Source organism: Eleutherodactylus coqui, chromosome 2 (genome assembly GCF_035609145.1).
Source record: "Eleutherodactylus coqui strain aEleCoq1 chromosome 2, aEleCoq1.hap1, whole genome shotgun sequence".
Lineage (NCBI taxonomy): Eukaryota > Metazoa > Chordata > Amphibia > Anura > Eleutherodactylidae > Eleutherodactylus > Eleutherodactylus coqui.
In genome coordinates, this window is record NC_089838.1 from 37,562,155 (window position 1) to 37,587,733 (window position 25,579).

Below are 25,579 nucleotides of genomic sequence, written 5' to 3' on the forward strand. Positions count from 1 at the left end.
AACAGAAAGAACTGGATGACGAGTCTACCCTCTGCTGGCCAATACTGAAAACTGCAATTTAAACTATTTTGAGAACCTTTCAGTATGTTACTTTATGTTACTCCAGATATTGTCTCTACAATTATAATTACATTATAAATGTTTGGTTAGATATGATTTATCATTAAAATAAGAAAATAAACTAATTTTGTTCTGCAAATGAAATGTGAAAATAAGTCTATTAACTTTTTAAAATTTTTTCGGAAACTTGCATTATAAATTGAGTGGTCTCAAAGAGAGAGCGTCACCATCTCTTGACTTTGCGGACAAGATTGGTTAATAAAGTATTGATATGTAAAGGTATAGAAGTCTGGCAGTATATTCATTTTTTACTACATTGATCGTTGCACTTTTAGCATATCAATCATACAACCATCTATATATGTACAGTTCGGTCTATGTTGCCCTCCAAACTTTAAGCCTGTGAGGATTTTTTTGTAAAAAAGTTCAACTTTTACTGTTGTGTTTACTCTTCTTTACTTTAATGTTCACTTTTCCTTCATTATATTATTGTATGACCAGGATATAACAGCAATTCGGTTAACTAAGGATATTAAAAATTCTTCTATTGCAGCATAGATTAGTCTCATTAATAGAGTTATTGACAATTTTCATGATCGGCATAATCATAATAAACAAAAGTAAAAAGAATATTGAGAGGTGTCCAATCAGTATATGCTTATGAATTGATATCATATGAACAGATCTTTTTTTTCGCTTTGTGTTGTTTTTCTCCTGCTTGTGATGTAGGTAGGTGTGTGTGTGTGTGTGTGTGTGTGTGTGGGGGGGGGGGGGGGGGGGGGGTTAGGGATATTAATAAGAAAATAATTAAAGAAGGGACTGAAAGGAGCCAGGAGGGCCAGGAGGCTGGAGTCCGAACATGACTGTAAGCGTGAGGGGACAGAGGAGGACCCGATGACAAGCCACACCGGCGGCATCACTCACTGCAGCCGCCAGGGGCAAGTAACAGCTGCCCAGCACAAGGCACACCGGCGGAGGGGTGAGTGCAGCCAATTAGGAACTAGGGTTGTCAAGCACCCACCACTTCCAGTGTCGACAAGATTCAACGGTACCCATTCACACTGTGTTTAATCTTTACCTCCAGTGGTCCGATCTTGGCGCATGTACAAAATCTAAAAACTAGATCGGGATGGGACCCATGGACAAAATTTATCCTGGCAATTATTGACAGCTGCTGAAACGGAGACCACACAAAATAGCCTAACTATATCTGGGTTAAAATAAGATGTGTGTAATATGATGTTAAAACAAGCCCAAAATTTGCCCATTTATCTATTACAGTCATAATTACTTAGAGTGATTTTATATTTTTATTGTATAAAGCTAAAATAACAGTACAATAAATTACATATTAGTAATAAATGACTTACAATGAGGACACGTGCCTAAGGTGGCTTCCTCCAGGTTATGTTAATAAAAATTAAAATATATATATATATTTAGTTTTTAACATCTCTCACCTGTTATGTCGGCCAGGCACACCAGAGCACCAAGCCTCAGCACGGACACAAGACGGCGCCCACACAAACACCACAAGCACACACAAAATGCACACTTAACACCAATGGGACAATGAACTGCATACTGGTCTCACGGGCAGACATAATATCCCTATTCTAATGGGACAACCACCACATGAAAACCTGCCTGCAAGCAGGGCGATCGTCTCGATAAGGACGAACCTGTGCTGGAACCTAGGGGCCTGGATGGTAAACGATCCACAGCAGGACAGGACGCAGCTCACACCAAATCACTGAACAGTGCTGTTCACACCTGATGTCTGGAAACCTACATATACACTGAACATGTTGCTGTTCACACCAACACACTAGGAATGGCATGTAACACAGAACAGGACTGTTCATACACCTTGTCTGGTGCCTGCTCAATGAACACCACACTGTTCACACACATCTGGCCACCTGCACAGACACACATCACACATCCTGCATAAACGTAAAACACTAGCCTGACAGAGAAACCAAACACAGAAACCCCACTCAGAGCGTGCATGTATACAGAAAAACCATTGCTAGTGCAAGTGTCCTCATACCAAGGGGAAAGTATCAGACACTATACTGACATACACGAAACCATGTCAGGCATCACCCATCTGACACACAAAAGACATCAGACGTCTGGAGGCCGCACCTGTAAAAGGGAAGGGAAGAGGGGGTCTGCATATGATGCGGACAGGGACTACAGGTGTCCAGACTGTCCTTAGGGAAGGTGAAAGAAACTACAGACTAGACAAGCATACCACCAAGCACAGAGCGGGATTAACACGGAATTGATAAACAGGATAAAATGACCAGCATTCTCTAGCAAGAGAAGCTGGTATTTATGTGCGGCAGACCATGGTGATTGGCTGACAATGATCACACCCAGCCAGCTCAAATAACCCCCACCTGTGAAGGTGTGCTCATGGAAACCTGTAAAACCGAAGGTCCCAGGAACACAATCTAACACCACCATCATCCAACTTTCATTCTACGTGTTTCTGGAGTCGTTTGGTCCAGGCTCCCTCTGTGGCTGGCACCTATATTGTTTGGTCCCACCTTACCGGTACAATGGAGTAGTGCTGTTTGCATTTTCTCTCTTAACCATCATCCAACTTAGTGGTAAAACTAGCCTGTTTTGCAGGGAGGGCGTGCAGGCATTGGATGCATGCCTGGCAGATATATGGTAACGTTAAGCAAGGAATTGAATAAAGAGGGCTAGTCATAGGTCTGTTTCATACCGTTAATCTGCAGTCATTACAATGTATAATTTACAAACCAAGCCTGCTGTATATATATATATATATATATATATATATATATATATATATATAAGCTTCAGTTCTTTACTACTAAAATTGACGCCTTTTCTTTTCTTTTTTATACTATACATTCTGATGTATTTGAATCAAGTAGAGCAGGAAAACTGAAGCCATAATGCAATGTGAATGTGGCCTAAATAGCAGCACAGAGCAGCTCTGGTCCATGCTGTGGACTAGTTTTATCTGTGCATTAGGACATGGACAGTCCTGATCTGCTGCCTATGCTCCCATATCTAGTCCAGCATCCAGCATTGTAGAATGTAAATTTTAGAAGCAGATTTGGCAATGCAAGAAATTTACGAAAACTACTACTATATTTCGGACGTACACTATACATTTTATCCTTTATCTACATATTTTCAGTGAAGCACTATTAAAGAGGGCAGCAGGATGGAGAAATTGTCCTGCGATTGAGGGTAGGAATGAGCTTGGAGGTAAGAAAAGCTAAAAGAAGAAGCATGGCGGACTGGGCCACATGGGGAATATAGGAGAAAGAGAACGGATCACACTCACGACATCACCTGTGAGTCACAGCATTTACTGTAATAGTATATTCTGCCTTTGACTTCATCTGATCAGTATTTTATTAATTCTTCCAGTCTGTGGTGTAGTGATACTCTGCAGACTACCTCTCTGGTATGTGACTGCTATATGATCACTGTATTCAGTCTCAGTATAGCAGTAATATTTAATTACAGTACGGTGGTAAATTAGACATTCCTGTAGTGTTTTTTTCAGCAAAGATATAGCTCTACTGTTTCATTTAATCATGGTATAGTGGTGTAAATCTAATTAGAGTATGGTGATATTATTCAGTCACTATACAGTATGGAGGCATCATTGAGTCACAGTATGCTGGTGTTATTTGGTAATTATATGTCAGCATTACCTAGTAATATTTTGTTCAGTTATCCAGCCACAGTATGTTGGTATTATTTAGTCACTTAAAGGGGTTAATCAGGGAAATACTATTGATGCCCTATAATCAGGAAAGGTCATCAATAGTTGATTGGCTGGGGTCCGCAGCTCAGGACTGGACCGATCAGCTGATCGGGCGATTGCTGTCAGCACCGCAATAAAACAGAGTTCGGAGTGGAAGCCTATGCGCCGACCTCTGTGTAGTGGCCGGCACTTGTAACTGCAGGCACGGCTCTCATTGATTTTAATCGTAACACCAACATCGCTTATTTTTATGGCATTAAATAAATAATAGTTTTATAGTTGATCTACTCTGCTAATACTCACGAATTATCAATATGATTGCTTAAAAAGGAATTAATCATGATGATAATTGGCAAATGCATTTATGTCTTTAATGGGGGTGTATTCCGACTTAGTGCCTAGGGCAGCATGGCATGTACTTACATCACTGGGACAAGGAAAAGTGTTACTGAAAAATCCTATAAAGAATCAGGAGAAGAGTAGCTGTACTGAACACATCATACGTTCCATATACAGATGCTCACCTACTTGCGAACAGGTTCCGTTCCAGGAGCCTGTTTGCAAGTCCGAACAAATGTTTGTATGGTGCAGGATTGCGGGTGGATCCCGCTCCATACAACGTTGGGTGCAGGCTGTTCTTACAGCGGACACCCGGCGGCTGCAGTTCAGACAAGCTGCACCGCTCGTCGGAACTGTTAATACTTTAAATACCTCTCTCAGAGCGGCATTTAAAGTGTTAACAGTTCCGCCGAGCGGCGCGGCTCGTCGGAACTGCTGCCACCGGGTGCCGGCTGTAAGAAACAGCCTGCACCGATGTTCAGGGGGCTCGTACAGTGTCCCGAGGTAAGATCGCGGGTCGCTGTGTGATTGCTAGGCAGCCGGGGACCTCCTGAAAAGCCCCAGGGCTGCCTATGCAGAGTGCCCATCAAGCGCTCGGATTGATAGGTGCTCTGCATAGGCAGCCCTGGGGCTTTTCAGAAGGCCCCAGGCTGCCTAGCAACCGCACAGTGTCCCGAGATCTGACTGGACAGGCTTCTATTAGGCTTGACAGAAGCCTGTCCGGTGCCTGCACAGTATAATGTAATGCCATAGCACTAGATCATACTGTGCAGGACAGATTGTTCGCATCTTGCGAAGTTCGAAAATCGAACGTTCGCAACTTAGGGACTATCTGCATGAAAAACTGCTATCATAACTTCTACATAGAAAAAAACTCTATGTGCCCTGGACCCAGCAAAAAACCATGAGGAATCTTCTCTTTGCTTACCATACATTTAAATATCATAGACAAAACTTGGAAAACGTAGTCAATAAATTGTTATACCTAAATAGTCAGAAGACGTACAATAAACTGCAGCGGGCCTCATGTAACTTAATATTATATTTTCTAACCTCCCATAAAAAAATTAAAGCTAGAATTTGGTTGCTTTGGGTATTGATCCAATTTGAACATTAATGAAGTAGAAAATTCATACATAATATAATGACAACTAAAGCAACTCAACAGATCATCTACTAATATACAGACATTACTTTGATCATGAATACAGCAAATATTAGGACTATTTATTATAATATCACTATAAGATTATCTGTAAAATCACGATCAATTAATGGGTTTCCCAAAATGTTATGTCATTATGTTCCCATTTATTTAAAATAATAACTCTGCAAGAAAAAAATCCCCCAAAAAACCAACAGGAAAATCAATACCACAAAGCTATATTTCTGTATACCATTCACATAATACTTCAATTAACTTTCACTTACATTGCTGGGATCACTTGTATAATTGCCCTCTGCAGAAATATCCTGAACTAGATCCTTTAATTTGGGAAAATCCAAAGGCTGCACAATACTAAAATCTTGTTGTTCTGGGGCCGGGGGTAAATGAGTTTGGTAACTCTGCCCCTGGGATCCTGGAGGAACCATCCTGACCTCCATGTACTTTAAGGTCCCGTCTGTGTTCAGGTACAGAGCCGGCTGATACTGATCTGTGTAGGGTTTGGATTGGGATCCACCAAGTAAACAGCAACTACTGCTCCAATCATAACTGTCCTTCCTCAGACACTTCACCAATAATATCATGAAGGTAACAAGTGACACTAAGCTGATGGCCACCAGGGAGATGATTAAATACAGAGTCATATCTGATGGGGGTTTGGAATTTGTCAGGAAGTCCCCAGATTTGGGTCTTTCCACTATAACCTCATCTGCCATACTGACAAGTACCGTCACTGTGGTGGATAATGGAGGACTCCCCTGATCACTGATAGAAATGACAAGTTGTTGCTCCATGTTCTCGGCTTCCTGGAATCCTCTTACAGTTCTCACCTCTCCGGTGTGTTTAGACACCTGAAATGATGAGTAATTGATGGGGTGGATGAGAGTAAACAGCAGCCAGGCATTGTGACCAGAGTCCAGATCCACTGCGGACAGTTTTGTCACCAGATATCCGGCACTTGTAGACTTTGGGATCCTCTCTTGGACAATGAGGTCTTCAGAGTGTTCTGGATACAGCAGGGTGGGGGGATTGTCATTTGTATCCAGAATGAAGAGAAAGACGGGAACAGTGGAAGATAACTGTGGGGATCCTGAGTCTTCCACCTTTATGGTGATTTGTAAAACCTGGATCTGCTCATAGTCAAAGGAACGCTGAGAGTATATATTCCCATCATTAGAATGAATGTAGACAAAGGAGGAGACAGAGGAGCCGTCAATCTGACTCTCCACTATGGAGTAAACCAGCTCAGAATTAACCCCCTCATCTAGGTCGCTAGCAGATACTGTACATAGGAGAGTCCCTGGGTCACTGTTCTCCTTAATGAAAGCATTATAAGTAGACTGTGTGAACAGCGGAGCATTATCATTAATATCTGACACCCTGAGGGTGACGCTGGTTTTACTGTATAGAGGAGGAGACCCTAAATCAGAGGCTGTCAGCTCTATAGTGTATTGGGGGGTTTCCTCTCTATCCAGATTCTCATCTGTCACCAATGCATAACGATTCTGATTAGATCTTATTCTAAAAGGCACATTTGGTGATAGATTTAGTCTTATTTCTCCATTCTTCCCAGAATCCTTGTCATTTACATTAATAAATCCTACAACTGTCCCTATTAGGGCATTTTCTGGGATATTATTAGTCACTGTGGAAAATGTGATTTGTGGGGGATTATCATTGACATCTTCCACTTCCACATGAACTATACAGTTCCCCTCTAATTTGGGAAATCCTTTATCTATTGCCTTAATGGATAGTTCATAAAAATTTAACTCTTCAAAATCCACAAGTTCATTAACATAAATTTCTCCAGTTTGCTGATTTAAAGCAAATAATCTTTTGGCAGATTTGAATGTGTGTCCATCAAAGAAGAACTCAATCTCCCCATTTGCTCCGTCATCCTGATCTGTCGCATTCAGGGTTAATATGACAGTTCTCAATGGCAGATTCTCCCTTATACTGACTTTATAAACTGACTGATTAAAGACTGGAGGATTATCATTAATATCTAATACAAGGACTGTTATTCTGCAGGTCCCTGATCTGGCCGGTTCTCCTCCATCAATAGCTGTGAGAATAAGGTGATGTTCTTGTTTCTCTTCTCTATCTAAAACCTTCTCTAGTATCAGCTGAGGGATGAGCGTTCCGTCTTTATGGGTCTTCACAGACAATGAGAAATAAGGATTTGTATTCAGTGTATACTGACTGACACCATTCACACCGACATCTAAATCCTCAGCAATCTCTAATGCAAACCGAGCCCCGGGAGCAGCAAATATTTCTGTGATCTCTATAATCTGATCATTAGATGAGAATGTGGGAGAATTATCATTAATATCCAGAATCTCTATCTCCAGACTAATCAGCTCCAGAGGATTCTCAGCCACAACCTCTAACTGCAGTAAGCAGTGGGGACTAGATCCACACAGGCTCTCCCTATCAATCCTCTCCTTCACAACCAACCCTCCATTGTCCTGATTTACACTGAAATATTGTTGGGATTGCTCAGATCTCAGATGGATCCTGCGCTGAGAGAGCTCTGCACGTTTTATCCCCAGATCCTGAGCTACATTTCCTACCAATGTCCCCGGCTCAGACTCCTCAACAATAGAATAACGCAGCTGCCCAGAGACCCAGCCCCAGCTACAAAGGAGAAAGGAGCAGACTACTTGCCATTTCCAGCTCTGACAAAAGCCTCTGATGTCCATATCTTAAATGATTGTCCTGTTATCTGATGTCATGTAGATCCTGTGTAATCCCAGATGCATTTGAATATTTGTATTTATCAGTAGATCCTCCAGAATATGTAATCCATTTGAAGAATACAATCATCCACAGGGCTCTCATCAACGCTGCAGCTCTTCTTTGTGTGAGAGAAACGATGGGAGGGTGAATCACTGAGCCAGGGGGAGGAGAGCGCAGGGCTGACTTGAGCACATTCTCTAGTATTAGTGAATTAAAGAACTGGATGACAAGTCTACCCTCTGCTGGCCAATAGTAAGAACTGCAAACTGAAAGCAATATAACAAAAACTGAACTACAAACTATTTTATGAACCTTACACTATGTAATTGGTACATTTTCTTTACTATATTTATTTGTCTGCTCATATGTTTGATCTATTCTTTAAGTCACCATAGTTGTTTTGTCTACAACATTTGCTTTCTTTTAGTTATATCAAGCTTTGCGTGGAATCCTACTTTCTGAAATATACTGTATAATAATCTTTATGTCTTTCACGTAACACTGTTTTCTCTGTTTTACTTTTAAAAATACACTTTATACCATTCAACCTAACAAATGTGTTGTTTCATATGATTTTTAACTACAATAAGAAATGAAAAAATATGATTGAAAATGAAATTTATTTTATGAAAAAACTTGTAGTAATATATTTAAGAATTTTTGGAGACTTGTTTTGTAAATTGACTTGCCTAGAAGACTGAGCGTCACCATTTATTTGAAAGTGTGAAGGTATACAAGCCAGGCGATAGATCCACTTTTAACTGTGTAAATAAGTGTAAATGGGTGTATTTTAAGCATACAACCATCTAAAAATGGCTGTTTGGTCTATTTTGCCTTCCAAACTTCGGTCCTTTGAGTCATTTTTGCAAAAATATACAACCTTACTACAGTGTTCACTATTTCTCCATTATATGATTTGGATATAGCATAGATACAGTTGGTTTATTAGGCATAATAATAAATACTGAGGACGCCCACCCACTGGCGTTTGCGATTTTCGTGCGTGAAAAACGCAGCGTTTTCGTGGCGTTTTTCCCGCGTTTTCCGCGCGTTTTTTGCCGCGTTTTCGCGGCTTTTCCATTAATTTCCATTGACTTTCATGGGTGCATTAGGAGAAAAATAAGGACTAGAGATGAGCGAACACCAAAATGTTCGGGTGTTCGTTATTCGTAACGAACTTCCCGTGATGCTCGAGGGTTCGTTTCGAACAACGAACCCCATTGAAGTCAATGGGCGACCAGAACATTTTTGTATTTTGCCGATGCTCGCTAAGGTTTTCATGTGTGAAAATCTGGGCAATTCAGGAAAGTGATGGGAATGACACAGTGACGGATAGGGCAGGCGAGGGGCTACATGTTGGGCTGCATCCTAAGTTCACAGGTCCCACTATTAAGCCACAATAGCGGCAAGAGTGGGCCCCCCCCCCCTCCCAACAACTTTTACTTCTGAAAAGCGCTCATTAGCATGGCATACCTTTGCTAAGCACCACACTACCTCCAACAAAGCACAATCACTGCCTGCATGACACTCCACTGCCACTTCTCCTGAGTTACATGCTGCCCAACCGCACCCCCTCCCCCCCACAGCGCACACCAAAGTGTCCCTGCGCAGCCTTCAGCTGCCCTCATGCCACACCACGCTCATGTCTATTTAGAATTGCGTCTGCCATGACGAGGGACCGCAGGCATACACTGCAGAGGTTGGCACGGCTAGGCAGCGACCCTCTTTAAAAGTGGCGGAGCGATAGCCCACAATGCTGTACAGAAGCAATGAGAAATAGAATCCTGTGCCACCGCCATCTGGAGCTGCACACGTGGGCATAGCAATGGGGAACCTATGTGCCACACACTATTCATTCTGTCAAGGTGTCTGCATGCCCCAGTCAGACCGGGCTTTTTAATTCATAGACACAGGCAGGTACAACTCCCTATTGTGAAGTCCCTGTCGACCCACAGCATGGGTGGCTCCCTGGAACCCACCGGCGGTACACAAAAATATCCCATTGCATTGCCCAACACAGCTGAGGTAGTAATGTCGTGCGTAATACAGGTGGGCTTCGGCCCACACTGCATGCCCCAGTCAGACTGGGATTCTTTACAAGTGGACACATGTAGGTTTAACTCCCTGTGGACCCACTGCCTGGGTGGGTGCCAGGAAGCCACCGGCGGTACATAGAAATATCCCATTGCATTGCCCAACACAGCTGAGGTAGTAATGTCGTGCGTAATACAGGTGTGCTTCGGCCCACACTGCATGCCCCAGTCAGACTGGGATTCTTTACAAGTGGACACATGTAGGTTTAACTCCCTGTGGACCCACTGCCTGGGTGGGTGCCAGGAAGCCACCGGCGGTACATAGAAATATCCCATTGCATTGCCCAACACAGCTGAGGTAGTAATGTCGTGCGTAATACAGGTGGGCTTCGGCCCACACTGCATGCCCCGGTCAGACGGGTTCTTTAGAAGTGTACAGATGTATTAAAAACTCAGTGTGCACCTACAGCATGGGTGGCTCCCTGGAACCCACCGGCGGTACACAAAAATATCCCATTGCATTGCCCAACACAGCTGAGGTAACGTCAGCTGTAATGCAGGTGGGCTAAAAATTAATTTGATTACACTGTAGGCGAGGGCCCACACAAATTGCTGTATCAACAGTACTAATGTACATCCCAAAAATTGGCCATGGCCAGCCAAGAGGGCAGGTGAAACCCATTAATCGCTTTGGTTAATGTGGCTTAAGTGGTAACTAGGCCTGGAGGCAGCCCAGTGTAACGAAAAATTGGTTCAAGTTAAAGTTCCAATGCTTTTAAGCGCATTGAAACTTATAAAAATTGTTCTGAAAAATTATTTGAGTGAGCCTTGTGGCCCTAAGAAAAATTGCCCGTTCAGCGTGATTACGTGAGGTTTCAGGAGGTGGAGCAGGAGGAGGAGGAGGAGGAATATTAGACACAGATTGATGAAGCAGAAATGTCCCCGTTTTGGATGGTGAGAGAGAACGTAGCTTCCATCCGCGGGTGCAGCCTACGTATTGCTTACGTATCGCTGCTGTCCGCTGGTGGAGAACAGAAGTCTGGGGAAATCCAGCCTTTGTTCATCTTGATGAGTGTTAGCCTGTCGGCACTGTCGGTTGACAAGCGGCTACGCTTATCTGTGATGATTCCCCCAGCCGCACTAAACACCCTCTCCGACAACACGCTAGCCGCAGGACAAGCAAGCACCTCAAGGGCATACAGGGCTAGTTCAGGCCACGTGTCCAGCTTCGACACCCAGTAGTTGTAGGGGGCAGAGGCGTCACCAAGGATGGTCGTGCGATCCGCTACGTACTCCCTCACCATCCTTTTGCAGTGCTCCCGCCGACTCAGCCGTGACTGGGGAGCGGTGACACAGTCTTGGTGGGGAGCCATAAAGCTGGCCAGGCCCTTAAAGACTGTTGCACTGCCTGGGATGTACATGCTGCTCGATCTACGCACATCCCCTGCAACATGGCCCTCGGAACTGCGCCTTCTGCCACTAGCGCTGTCGGCTGGGAATTTTACCATCAGCTTGTCCGCAAGGGTCCTGTGGTATAGCAACACTCTCGAACCCCTTTCCTCTTCGGGAATCAGAGTGGGCAGGTTCTCCTTATACCGTGGATCGAGCAGTGTGTACACCCAGTAATCCGTCGTGGCCAGAATGCGTGCAACGCGAGGGTCACGAGAAAGGCATCCTAACATGAAGTCAGCCATGTGTGCCAGGGTACCTGTACGCAACACATGGCTGTCTTCACTAGGAAGATCACTTTCAGGATCCTCCTCCTCCTCCTCCTCCTACTCAGGCCATACACGCTGAAAGGATGACAGGCAATCAGCCGGTGTACCGTCAGCAGCGGGCCAAGCTGTCTCTTCCCCCTCCTCCTCATCCTCCTCATGCTCCTCCTCCTCCTCCTGTACGCGCTGAGAAATAGACAGGAGGGTGCCCTGACTATCCAGCGGCATACTGTCTTCCCCCGCCCCCGTTTCCGAGCGCAAAGCAGCTGCCTTTATGGTTTGCAGGGAATTTCTCAAGATGCATAGCAGAGGAATGGTGACGCTAATGATTGTAGCATCGCCGCTCACCACCTGGGTAGACTCCTCAAAATTACCAAGGACATGGCAGATGTCTGCCAACCAGGCCCACTCTTCTGAAAGGAATTGAGGAGGCTGACTCCCACTGCGCCGCCCATGTTGGAGTTGGTATTCGACTATAGCTCTCCGTTGTTCATAGAGCCTGGCCAACATGTGGAGCGTAGAGTTCCACCGTGTGGGCACGTCGCACAGCAGTCGGTGCACTGGCAGCTTAAAGTGATGTTGCAGGGTGCGCAGGGTGGCAGCGTCCGTGTGGGACTTGCGGAAATGTGCGCAGAGCCGGCGCGCCTTTACGAGCAGGTCTGACAAGCGTGGGTAGCTTTTCAGAAACCGCTGAACCACCAAATTAAAGACGTGGGCCAGGCATGGCACGTGCGTGAGGCTGCCAAGCTGCAGAGCCGCCACCAGGTTACGGCCGTTGTCACACACGACCATGCCCGGTTGGAGGCTCAGCGGCGCAAGCCAGCGGTCGGTCTGCTGTGTCAGACCCTGCAGCAGTTCGTGGGCCGTGTGCCTCTTATCGCCTAAGCTGAGTAGTTTCAGCACGGCCTGCTGACGCTTGCCCACCGCTGTGCTGCCACACCGCGCGACACCGACTGCTGGCGACATGCTGCTGCTAACACATCTTGATTGTGAGACAGAGGAGGAGGAGGAGGAGGAGGGTGCTTTAGTGGAGGAAGCATACACCTCCGCAGATACCAGCACCGAGCTGGGGCCCGCAATTCTGGGGGTGGGTAGGACGTGAGCGGTCCCAGGCTCTGACTCTGTCCCAGCCTCCACTAAATTCACCCAATGTGCCGTCAGGGAGATGTAGTGGCCCTGCCCGCCTGTGCTTGTCCACGTGTCCGTAGTTAAGTGGACCGTGGCAGTAACCGCGTTGGTGAGGGCGCGCACAATGTTGCGGGAGACGTGGTCGTACAGGGCTGGGACGGCACATCGGGAAAAGTAGTGGCGACTGGGAACTGAGTAGCGCGGGGCCGCCGCCTCCATGATACTTTTGAAGGACTCCGTTTCCACAACCCTATACGGCAGCATCTCAAGGCTGATGAATTTTGCGATGCGGACGGTTAACGTTTGAGCGTGCGGGTGCGTGGCGGCGTACTTGCGCTTGCGCTCGAACACTTGCGCAAGCGACGGCTGAACGGTGCGCTGAACTACACTGCTGGATGGGGCCGAGGACAGCGGAGATGAGGGTGTGGGTGCAGGCCATGAGGCGGTAGTGCCTGTGTCCTGAGAGGGGGGTTGCATCTCAGTGGCAGGTTGGGGCACAGGGGGAGAGGCAGGGGTGCAAACCGGAGACGGTGAACGGCCTTTGTCCCACCTTGCGGGGTGCTTGGCCATCATATGTCTGCGCATGGTGGTGGTGGTGAGGCTGTTGGTGTTGGCTCCCCGGCTGAGCTTTGCGCGACAAAGGTTGCACACCACTGTTCGTCGGTCGTCAGGCGTCTCTGTGAAAAACTGCCAGACCTTAGAGCACCTCGGCCTACGCAGGGTGGCATGGCGCGAGGGGGCGCTTTGGGAAACACTTGGTGGATTATTCGGTCTGGCCCTGCCTCTACCCCTGGCCACCGCACTGCCTCTTGCAACCTGCCCTGCTGATGCCCTTGACTCCCCCTCTGAAGACCTGTCCTCCTGAGTAAGCGTTGCACACCAGGTGGGGTCAGTCACCTCATCGTCCTGCTGCTCTTCCTCCGAATCCTCTGTGCGCTGCTCCCTGGGACTTACTGCCCTTACTACTACCTCACTGCAAGACAACTGTGTCTGATCGTCATCGTCCTCCTCACCCACAGAAAGTTGTTGAGACAGTTGGCGGAAGTCCCCAGCCTCTTCCCCCGGACCCCGGGAACTTTCGAATGGTTGGGCATCAGTGACGATAAACTCCTCTGGTGGGAGAGGAACCGCTGCTGCCCAATCTAAGCAGGGGCCCGAGAACAGTTCCTGGGAGTGTTCCCGCTCCTGAGCAGGTGTCATTGTAGTGGACTGAGGAGGCTGGGAGGAAGGAGGAGCAGCAGACAGAGGATTCGGATTGGCAGCAGTGGACGGCGCAGAACTGCGGGTAGACGATAGGTTGCTCAAAGCACTTTCTGCCATCCAGGACAGGACCTGCTCACACTGCTCATTTTCTAATAACCGTCTCCCGCGTGGACCCATTAATTGGGCGATGAATGTGGGGACGCCAGAAACGTGCCTCTCTCCTAATCGCGCAGCAGACAGCTGCGACACACCTGGATCAGGAGCTTGGCCTGTGCCCACACCCTCACTTGGCCCTCCGCGTCCTCGGCCACGTCCACGTCCACGTCCTCTAGGCTTACCCCTACCCCTCAGCATGCTGTATTACCAGTGATTAGATTTCCCAGGCAGGAAATAAATTGGCGCAAGACTGCAGGCCAAATATAATTTTTGCCCTTTTTGGAAAACGAAAGGCCCCACTGCCTCTAGTGAATGAATTATCTAAGTTTAATAACTGTGCTGTGTCCCTGCTTATGTGTCACAGAACGTGAGGGTAGCAGAGTTATTATAACTCTTGGAGAGCAGGTATTTTTTTTCCCAATTAAGGAAAGCAAATGGCGAACCCAGCAGTAAAGCGTAGCTGGGTGCGTATGATTTAGCAATGTTTTTCACGCAGCTCACACGTCTACACAGGCGTAAGGACGGACACAGGCTGGACAAATAGATTTGTTTTCAGTTTTTTCCCACCAACAGGCAGCACTGCGTATATTCAATGAACCTGCGAAGTTTAATAACTGCGCTGTGTCCCTGCTTATGTGTCACAGAACGTGAGGGTAGCAGAGTTATTATAACTCTTGGAGAGCAGGTATTTTTTTTTCCCAATTAAGGAAAGCAAATGGCGAACCCAGCAGTAAAGCGTAGCTGGCTGCGTATGATTTAGCAATGTTTTTCACGCAGCTCACACGTCTACACAGGCGTAAGGACGGACACAGGCTGGACAAATAGATTTGTTTTCAGTTTTTTCCCACCAACAGGCAGCACTGCGTATATTCAATGAACCTGCGAAGTTTAATAACTGCGCTGTGTCCCTGCTTATGTGTCACAGAACGTGAGGGTAGCAGAGTTATTATAACTCTTGGAGAGCAGGTATTTTTTTTCCCAATTAAGGAAAGCAAATGGCGAACCCAGCAGTAAAGCGTAGCTGGCTGCGTATGATTTAGCAATGTTTTTCACGCAGCTCACACGTCTACACAGGCGTAAGGACGGACACAGGCTGGACAAATAGATTTGTTTTCAGTTTTTTCCCACCAACAGGCAGCACTGCGTATATTCAATGAACCTGCGAAGTTTAATAACTGCGCTGTGTCCCTGCTTATGTGTCACAGAACGTGAGGGTAGCAGAGTTATTATAACTCTTGGAGAGCAGGTATTTTTTTTCCCAATTAAGGAAAGCAAATGGCGAACCCAGCAGTAAAGCGTAGCTGGGTGCGTATGATTTAGCAATGTTTTTCACGCAGCTCACACGTCTACACAGGCGTAAGGACGGACACAGGCTGGACAAATAGATTTGTTTTCAGTTTTTTCCCACCAACAGGCAGCACTGCGTATATTCAATGAACCTGCGAAGTTTAATAACTGCGCTGTGTCCCTGCTTATGTGTCACAGAACGTGAGGGTAGCAGAGTTATTATAACTCTTGGAGAGCAGGTATTTTTTTTTCCCAATTAAGGAAAGCAAATGGCGAACCCAGCAGTAAAGCGTAGCTGGCTGCGTATGATTTAGCAATGTTTTTCACGCAGCTCACACGTCTACACAGGCGTAAGGACGGACACAGGCTGGACAAATAGATTTGTTTTCAGTTTTTTCCCACCAACAGGCAGCACTGCGTATATTCAATGAACCTGCGAAGTTTAATAACTGCGCTGTGTCCCTGCTTATGTGTCACAGAACGTGAGGGTAGCAGAGTTATTATAACTCTTGGAGAGCAGGTATTTTTTTTCCCAATTAAGGAAAGCAAATGGCGAACCCAGCAGTAAAGCGTAGCTGGCTGCGTATGATTTAGCAATGTTTTTCACGCAGCTCACACGTCTACACAGGCGTAAGGACGGACACAGGCTGGACAAATAGATTTGTTTTCAGTTTTTTCCCACCAACAGGCAGCACTGCGTATATTCTATGAATAATAACTGTGTTGTGGCCCTGCCTATACAATTCTTTCCCTGCAGTATCAATGGAGGGTGCAATGCTCTGCAGAGGCGATTTTGAGAAGCCCAAAAAAAATGCAGCACAGCCAACAGCAGCCTGGACAGTACTGCACACGGATAAATATGGCCCTAGAAAGGACCGTTGAGGTTCTTGAAGGCTACACTCACTCCTAACACTCTCCCTGCCTATGCAGCACTTCTGTCCCTAATGCCAGGTGCAACGGTCTGCAGAGGCGATTTTGAGAAAAAAAAAAAAATCCCACTGCTAACAGCAGCCAACACACAGCTATCAGTGGCCCTAATAAGGACCTTTGGGGGGTCTTGAAGCCTACACTAACTACCAATTCTTTCCCTACAGCAGCTCCGGTATAAACAGCACTGTCCCTCATCTAACTCACACCGCATCTGAGGCGAGCCGCGGGAGGGGCCGACTTTTATATTAGGCGAACACCTGATCTCGCCAGCCACTCACAGCAGGGGGGTGGTATAGGGCTTAAACGTTGCAGGGGGAAGTTGTAATGCCTTCCCTGTCTTTCAATTGGCCAGAAAAGCGCGCTAACGTCTCAGGGAAGGAAGTGAAAGTAACCAGAACACCGCATGGTGTTCGTCACGAATAACGAACATCCCGAACACCCTAATATTCGCACGAATATCAAGCTCGGACGAACGCGTTCGCTCATCTCTAATAAGGACACATATGCAACTGACAGTTCCTATGTTAAAAATCGCAACGCAACGCAAAAAAAAACGCCAGTGGACAGGAGTACATTCAATTCTAATTGCTCTTGAGAAAAAACGCAAAACGCAAAGAAAAAAAAATCGCCAGTGGGTGGGCGCCCTTATACTACACAATGGATTTGTAGAATTATTGAATATGATATCATTTTCAAGATCAGCATAATAATCAGGATGAACTAAAGAAGAGAGAATCTTTGAAGCTGTTCAATAAATAAAAGTGGATTTTTTTATTTTTTCTCCCTACTCAAAATGGGAATGGGTTAATAATACGGATATTTATAAGAATATAATAAAATAAAATAATTTATTGTTCCTATGATGTCAAAAAGTATTTCCACCATAATAAGCAAATTACAGTAGATAGTTGTGATGCCGTATACTGCATTAAAAACACTACGGCCACTTTCAGACGAGTGTATTGTAACACGTCCGTATTATGGCCACAAAGGGTGGATATGCTGTGGATTTCTCACCATAGCATTGTGAGCAGAAAATGCGCATTTACAGTATCATCAAGGCAGATGAGGTTTAACACAGATTGTACGGAGTAATTAAAGGGGTTCTGTCATTAGAAAGCAAAAATCTATGCTTACCTATTCCTCGCCCGGCAGTCTTCTTACCGAATCTGCTCCTCGACGTTCTTCTCTTGGATTCTGCAGTCCCCCCAGGGCACCTCCAGCTGGCCAACTCTTGTTCTTCCGGTGACGAAGCATCCATTGCCAGCATTCTCCTTCCTGCAGGACAATGTATGCTACGTCACTAGTAACGTAGCATTCACTACCTAGCAGGGAGTGCCGAGCTATTGCTGAGACTGTGCATGCATGTTGTCTCTCTGCAATAGTATATGAACTCTCGCATGCACAGTCTCAGCAATAGCTTGGCATTTCTTGCCAGGCAGTGAATGTTATATCACTAGTGATGTAACCTATACTGACCTGCAGAAAGAAGAATGCAGAGAATGGATGCTCCATAACAAGAAGAAGAGGATCCGGCTGGCTTGCGGTGAGGTGCCCGGGGGACTGGAGAAGATCAGCCAGAAAAAAACGCAGTCAGAAGGCTGCCTGGGGATAAATAGGTAAGTATTGATTTATTTTTTTCTAATGAAAAAAACCCTTTAAGTGTTAAATCTGCAGCATGTTAATTTATGCTGCATATTTTCATTACGGATTTCACCATTTACAATGGATAAGGTGAATTCACAGGTAAAACGCGTTATGGATTGATTGTAAATAATCTGCTAAAGAAATTCCACACAGTGTCATCACACCATTAAAATGGTACTTGTTACACCACTTTAAGCATCAATAAATGTATCTATATTTAGGGTTAACCCCTTGACCTAAAAGGGCATACACCTATGTCCAGTGGCGTAACTTGAAGCTCCCGGGCCCCAATGCAAAACTTGTAACAGGGCCCCCAACTATAATGCTTTACTTATATTACTGGGTTCCCTATATGGAGAAGAGAGGCCTTATGGGCCCCCTAATGCTCCTGGGCCCGGGTGCATCCGCATCCCCTGCATTCTCTACAGTTACGCCCCTGCCTATGTCCTCTGATTGTGAGGTTTGTATGTAGCAGAATTGCGAGTCGATCACGCTACGTACTTGACGGATGCCAATTGTCTTTGACGGTTGACACCCACCTGCAACAACCAAGATCAGTATTCAAACAGATCGTGTCTGTTAACCCTTTAAATGCCGCCATCAATTCTGATCTTGATGAGATCATGAGGTGCCGTTTGGTTGTCCTGGCAGCCCAGAAGCTTCTAAAGGTGCTGGGGGCTGCTATTAATGAATGCCTATCAATTTGTACCTGTGCCATGTCTTGATAGACTGCCTGACAAAATACAATATCACGTAGTACTATATACATTATACTGTATGAATGATCAAATGATTACAAGTTTAAGTCCTATTAAAAGACTAAAAAAAGTAAAAAGTTTTTTCATTGTAAAAAAAATAAAATCTATTAAAAGTTTTTAAAAAACCCTTTCTTGTATTTAAAAGAAAAAAATGAAAACAAAAAGATGCAACATACCAAACATATTTGATATCACCGCGTCCATAAAAGTCTGATCTATAAAAATAATGCATTATTTATCCCAATAAGTGAACATGGACAGATAAAATAAACAGACATTTACAGAATTGTGCTTTTTTTGGCAACTCTGTCTCTAAAAAAGAATTAATAAAAAGCGATCAAAAGGTGGCATCCCCTACCCCAGTACCAACAGAAACCACAGATTGTCCTTCGAAAAATGAAGCTCACACAGAACGATTCAAAGAAAAATAAAGTTATGGCAGTCAGAAGAAGGAAACGTAGAATATATATTTTTAAAAATAGTAAAAAAAAAAATATATTGATCCACAGAATTAAGTTATCATGTAATTTTTGCTGTAGTAAGACAATACCACCCCCACCAAAGATGGCAAAATTGTGGGGTTTTTTTTCATTTTATGCCACTTAGAAAACTTTCCAGTAAAGAAGCTTTTCAGTTCAGTACATGGTACATTAAATAGTGTTATGAAAAAATACAGCTCGTCCTGCAAAAGACAGGCCCTCAGACAGAAATGGCGATGGAAAATTAAGAGTTGCGTTTTTTGTAAGTTGTGAGTTGAAACAAAACATAACAAAATAAAAAAAGAGCTGGGTCCTTAAGAGGCTAATTTATAAAGTAGTGATTTGTTTTTACCTTATATTCCCTGGGGATGGACAAAATATGGAAATACTATACGAAATACATGGGATTTTAACCATTAGCACTGAGCTGCCATTTTAACCCCTGCTTGGCTGAGAGCTTTCCTGCCAAATTTGTGTTTACTTTACCTCTTGCCCTGCTCTGGGTGGTTTTGGGAGCCAGCTAGTTGAGTGTCTTAAACCCCTCACCAATGAAACAGATTCCCAGGAGCCCAGGGATATATTTTTTACACTTGTCTGCCTCCCAATGCCCGCCCTTTCAGCAGTGAAATTTGGTGTGTGTATCATTCACTACGAGTGTGGGCCATGTCATTGGACTCAAAGCTCCAGGCTGTGTGCATACACTCTCATTGATGTCTATGGGAGCGAGTGCACGCAGCCTGCATCTTTCAGTCTGATAACTCAGTCTGCACGCTGAGTGTATGGTCTGTGTGCAGAATTTCAGGGCTGATAGCAAAGGCACCAGGAGGCGGTGGGTATGAAAAATACCTCCCCAAGCTGCTAGGAACCTGTGTTATGGTGATGACAGGTTCCCTTTAACACAAAGGACGAGCATATAGAGAAATTTGCAGCAGCTCATGGCTCACACGTCAGAGATCAGTTACAATGAGATAACTGACACATGTTATAGCAGACACTAGAAGAAACATGATGAAAATACATCTAAAAGGGACGCCATGTTTCTTTTCTAAATTACAGAAAACTCCTATAGAAAATCACAACCAGAGCAGTTGGCTCTTATTCTTCAAACTTTGAACAGAAAATGTCATAGAACAATGCGGTTATAATTATGGCTCGGAGTACAGTCAGTAATAAGGATAAATAATTGTATTTTATTTACAAAGTTATGATTACACCTATTACTCTTCTTTCTGATTGTTTGCCAAAATGAACATTCCTTGTGTCCCCTGGTTGTTAAAAAAATGGCCTAGAAACAGATAAGACATCATAAGGCTGGGTTCACACAGGGCGGTTTTGCCGCAGCAGATCCGCCCGCGGCCGCTAATCTCGAGATTAGCCAGCCATGTGGACGAGATTTCTCAGAAACCTCGTCCACACGGGATGGCTAATCCGCTGCGGTAAATTCGGCTGAAACCGCGGCTGCGGCCGCCGCGGTTTCAAAAGATGCAGCATCTCTATTTACTTTTTTTTTTTGTTTATTTATGTCGCGGCCGCGCTCTCCTCTATGGAAGCGCCGGCCGCAACGGAAAAGCATGCGGCCGAGCCGCTTCAAAGCCGCCGCGGCTTAAACCGCGGCGGTTCTCCTGGCGGAAATCTCACGGTTTTTGCTGCGGCCAAACCGCGACATTTCCGACGGGAAAGTGTGAACCCAGCCTAAGAAGATCAATACCAAAATCATCCACCTGTACACCACTCACAGAAAATGTAGCATTTCACTCATTCTACACAACAGGTCAGTGAATCTAGATACTTTGTAACTTTCACTTACATTGCTGGGATCACTTGTATAATTGCCCTCTGCAGAAATATCCTGAACTAGATCCTTTATTTTGGGAAAATCCAAAGGCTGCACAATACTGTAATCTTGTTGTTCCTGGGCCGGGGGTAAATGAGTTTGGTAACTCTGCCCCTGGGATCCTGGAGGAACCATCCTGACCTCCATATACTTTAAGGTCCCGTCTGTGTTCAGGTACAGAGCCGGCTGATACTGATCTGTGTAGGGTTTGGATTGGGATCCACCAAGTAAACAGCAACTACTGCTCCAATCATAACTGTCCTTCCTCAGACACTTCACCAATAATATCATGAAGGTAACAAGTGACACTAAGCTGATGGCCACCAGGGAGATGATTAAATACAGAGTCATATCTGATGGGGGTTTGGAATTTGTCAGGAAGTCCCCAGATTTCGGTCTTTCCACTATAACCTCATCTGCCATACTGACAAGTACCGTCACTGTGGTGGATAATGGAGGACTCCCCTGATCACTGATAGAAATGACAAGTTGTTGCTCCATGTTCTCGGCTTCCTGGAATCCTCTTATAGTTCTCACCTCTCCGGTGTGTTTAGACACCTGAAATGATGAGTAATTGATGGGGTGGATGAGAGTAAACAGCAGCCAGGCATTGTGACCAGAGTCCAGATCCACTGCGGACAGTTTTGTCACCAGATATCCGGCACTTGTAGACTTTGGGATCCTCTCTTGGACAATGAGGTCTTCAGAGTGTTCTGGATACAGCAGGGTGGGAGGATTGTCATTTGTATCCAGAATGAAGAGAAAGACGGGAACAGTGGAAGATAACTGTGGAGATCCTGAGTCTTCCACCTTTATGGTGATTTGTAAAACCTGGATCTGCTCATAGTCAAAGGAGCGCTGAGCGTATATATTCCCATCATTAGAATGAATGTAGACAAAGGAGGAGACAGAGGAGCCGTCAATCTGACTCTCCACTATGGAGTAAACCAGATCAGAATTAACCCCCTCATCTAGGTCGCTAGCAGATACTGTACATAGGAGAGTCCCTGGGTCACTGTTCTCCCTAATGAAAGCATTATAAGTAGACTGTGTGAACAGCGGAGCATTATCATTAATATCTGACACCCTGAGGGTGACGCTGGTTTTACTGTATAGAGGAGGAGACCCTAAATCAGAGGCTGTCAGCTCTATAGTGTATTGGGGGGTTTCCTCTCTATCCAGATTCCCATCTGTCACCAATGCATAACGATTCTGATTAGATCTTATTCTAAAAGGCACATTTGGTGATAGATTTAGTCTTATTTCTCCATTCTTTCCAGAATCCTTGTCATTTACATTAATAAATCCTACAACTGTCCCTAATAACGCATTTTCTGCGATATTATTAGTCATTGTGGAAAATGTGATTTCTGGGAGATTATCATTGACATCTTCCACTTCCACGTGAACTATACAGTGCCCCTTTAATTTGGGGAGTCCTTTGTCTATTGCCTTAATGGATAATTCATAAAAATTTAACTCTTCAAAATCTATAATTCTATTAGTATAAATTTCTCCAGTTTGCTGATTTAAAGCAAATGATCTTTTGGCAGATTTGAATGTATGATCATCAAAAAAGAACTCAATCTCCCCATTTGCTCCGTCATCCTGATCTGTCGCATTCAGGGTTAATATGACAGTTTTCAATGGCAGATTCTCCCTTATGCTGATTTTATAAACTGACTGATTAAAGACTGGAGGATTATCATTAATATCTAATACAAGGACTGTTATTCTGCAGGTCCCTGATCTGGCCGGTTCTCCTCCATCAATAGCTGTGAGAATGAGGTGATGTTCTTGTTTCTCTTCTCTATCTAAAACCTTCTCTAGTATCAGCTGAGGGATGAGCGTTCCATCTTTGTGAGTCTTCACAGACAATGAGAAATAAGGATTTGTATTCAGTGTATACTGACTGACACCATTCACACCGACATCTAAATCCTCAGCAATCTCTAAAGCAAAGTGTTCACCGGGGCTCGTAACTAATTCTGTGATTTCTATAATACGATGATTAGATGAGAATGTGGGAGAATTATCATTAATATCCAGAATCTCTATCTCCAGACTAATAAGCTCCAGAGGATTCTCAGCCACAACCTCTAACTGCAGTAAGCAGCGGGGACTAGATCCACACAGGCTCTCCCTATCAATCCTCTCCTTCACAACCAACCCTCCATTGTCCTGATTTACAGTGAAATACTGTTGGGATTGCTCAGATCTCAGATGGATCCTGCGCTGAGAGAGCTCTGCACGTTTTATCCCCAGATCCTGAGCTACATTTCCTACCAATGTCCCCGGCTCAGACTCCTCAACAATAGAATAACGCAGCTGCCCAGAGACCCAGCCCCAGCTACAAAGGAGAAAGGAGCAGACTACTTGCCATTTCCAGCTCTGACAAAAGCCTCTGATGTCCATATCTTAAATGATTGCCTTGCTTTTTGATGTCATTTAGATCCTGTGTAATCCCAGATGCATTTGAATCTTTGTATTTATCTGTACATCCTCCATAAAATGTAATCCATTCAAAGAAAACAATCATCCACAGGGCTCTCATCAGTGCTGCAGCTCTTCTTTGTGTGAGAGAAACGATGGGAGGGTGAATCACTGAGCCAGGGGGAGGAGAGCGCAGGGCTGACATGAGCACATTCTCTAGTATTAGTAAAGTAAAGAACTGGATGACAAGACTACCCTCTGCTGGCCAATAGTAAGAACTGCAAACTGAAAGCAATATAACAAAAACAGAACTATACGCTAGTTTGAGAACCTATCCCTATATTATTAGTAATTTCCTCTACTAGATTTTCATGTATGTTTAAATATTCCATCTATTCTTCATGTTACTACAATTATTCTGTCTACAATATTTGCTTTATTCTATGAAAAACTATCTTTGAATTAATCCTACTTTGTGATGTATACAGTATAATCTTTGTGTTCCATACAGTACTGTGTTTCATTTGTTTTAGAGCATGCCTTGACATAGGGTTTTGTTTCCACTATGGCTCTCAATTTAAATTTAGCTATTACTATGTTTTTGGAGTGTGAGAGGAAATGAGAGTACCTGGAGAAAACCCACGTAAACACTGAGAGAACATTGACTTTTAAAAATAATCTTTATAGCATTGAACTTATCAAAATTGTTTAGTCTGTTGTGATATTTATTTAAAATAAGAAAATAAACTATAAAACAGTACCAGAAATGAGATTTCTTTACAAAAACAATTGTAATTATTTATTTCAGTATTTTTGGAGACTTGTCTTATAAATTGTCACCAGTTATTTAATTTACAGACAATGTTAGTTAATGAGGTATAGAAATGTGAAGGTATACAAGTTTGGCAATATATGTACTTTTGAGTGTATTGATAGTTACATCCGCCCGGCACAGTAAAGATCCACACCTCCGTACAGACGCGCGATTGTGTCCATTTAAAACTGCAAACACTCACACAGCATTTACACTGACAAATTACACTTCTCCAGGCAAAATGGAAGGACCTGTGCCCCCTACTAATCAGGTAAAGTGGGGGACTCCTGCCTAAAAGCGGGGTGCTCGTCCCGATAAGGGCAGCCCCACTGTCTTCATTTGGGACCTGGCTATCCGTGATTAGGAACCTGGAGAGATGCACAACACACTGGACATAACACTGTTCACACACACTGAACACAGAACAGGACTGCACATAGAGCACATCTAGCCACTTGAACAGATATAACACACATGTCGCTGTTCACACCAACATACCAGGTTGTGCATACAACATATAACAGGAACCCCACCCAGAGCTCACATTCACACAGATAGTAAACCATAGCCAGTCCAAGTTTCCTCTCACCAGGGGAATAGAAAGTCAGCCACTATGCTGACATAGGGAACAGTGTCAGGCCTCACCTATCTGACACACACACATACAAGACATAAGACATCTGGAGGCCGCACCTGTCAAAGGGAAGGGAAGAAGGGGTTTGCACATGATACAGACAAGGACTACTGTTGTCCAGACCGTCTTCAGGGAAGAAGAGAGACGCTTCAGACAAACATGCACACATCACTGGGCTCAACACAGCGTAAAGCACTAAAATGACCAGCAATCTGTCACAAGAGTTAGCTGGTATTTAACTGCAGCAGACCAGGGAGATTGGCTGGTCGAGAATACCACACCCAGCCAGCTCAATTAATTCCTACCTGTGAATGTGTGTACAAGGAAACCTGTAGAACCACAGGCCCCAGACGCACAGCCTTAACATTGATGAGTTCATTTAAAGCATACAACCATCTTTTACTACTGTTTGGTCTATTTTGCCTTTCAAACATTGAGCCATTGAGCAATTTTGGG

General features: G+C 44.6%; 2 protein-coding genes across 17 annotated transcripts in view; both read right to left on the reverse strand.

Annotated features, from left to right (window-relative positions):
* LOC136611234 (protocadherin gamma-C5-like) overlaps positions 1 to 25,579 on the reverse strand; it is a 403,514-nt gene that overhangs the window by 148,446 nt on the left and 229,489 nt on the right. For 2 of the 16 annotated variants that reach the window (XM_066590596.1, XM_066590586.1), the window contains exon 1: positions 5,594 to 8,164. The exons of the other annotated variants lie outside the window; for them this stretch is intronic. In XM_066590596.1, coding sequence (XP_066446693.1) covers positions 5,594 to 8,035 — 2,442 coding nt within the window. In that variant the 5' untranslated portion in view covers positions 8,036 to 8,164. Of the gene's footprint in view, positions 1 to 5,593; positions 8,165 to 25,579 lie in introns of those variants that run through there. 16 annotated transcript variants of the gene reach the window in all.
* On the reverse strand, positions 21,141 to 23,810 carry LOC136613117 (protocadherin gamma-C5-like). The gene has a single exon (XM_066593973.1). It carries the CDS (start codon positions 23,655 to 23,657, stop codon positions 21,141 to 21,143), a length of 2,517 nt encoding a protein of 838 aa, XP_066450070.1. The 5' UTR covers positions 23,658 to 23,810.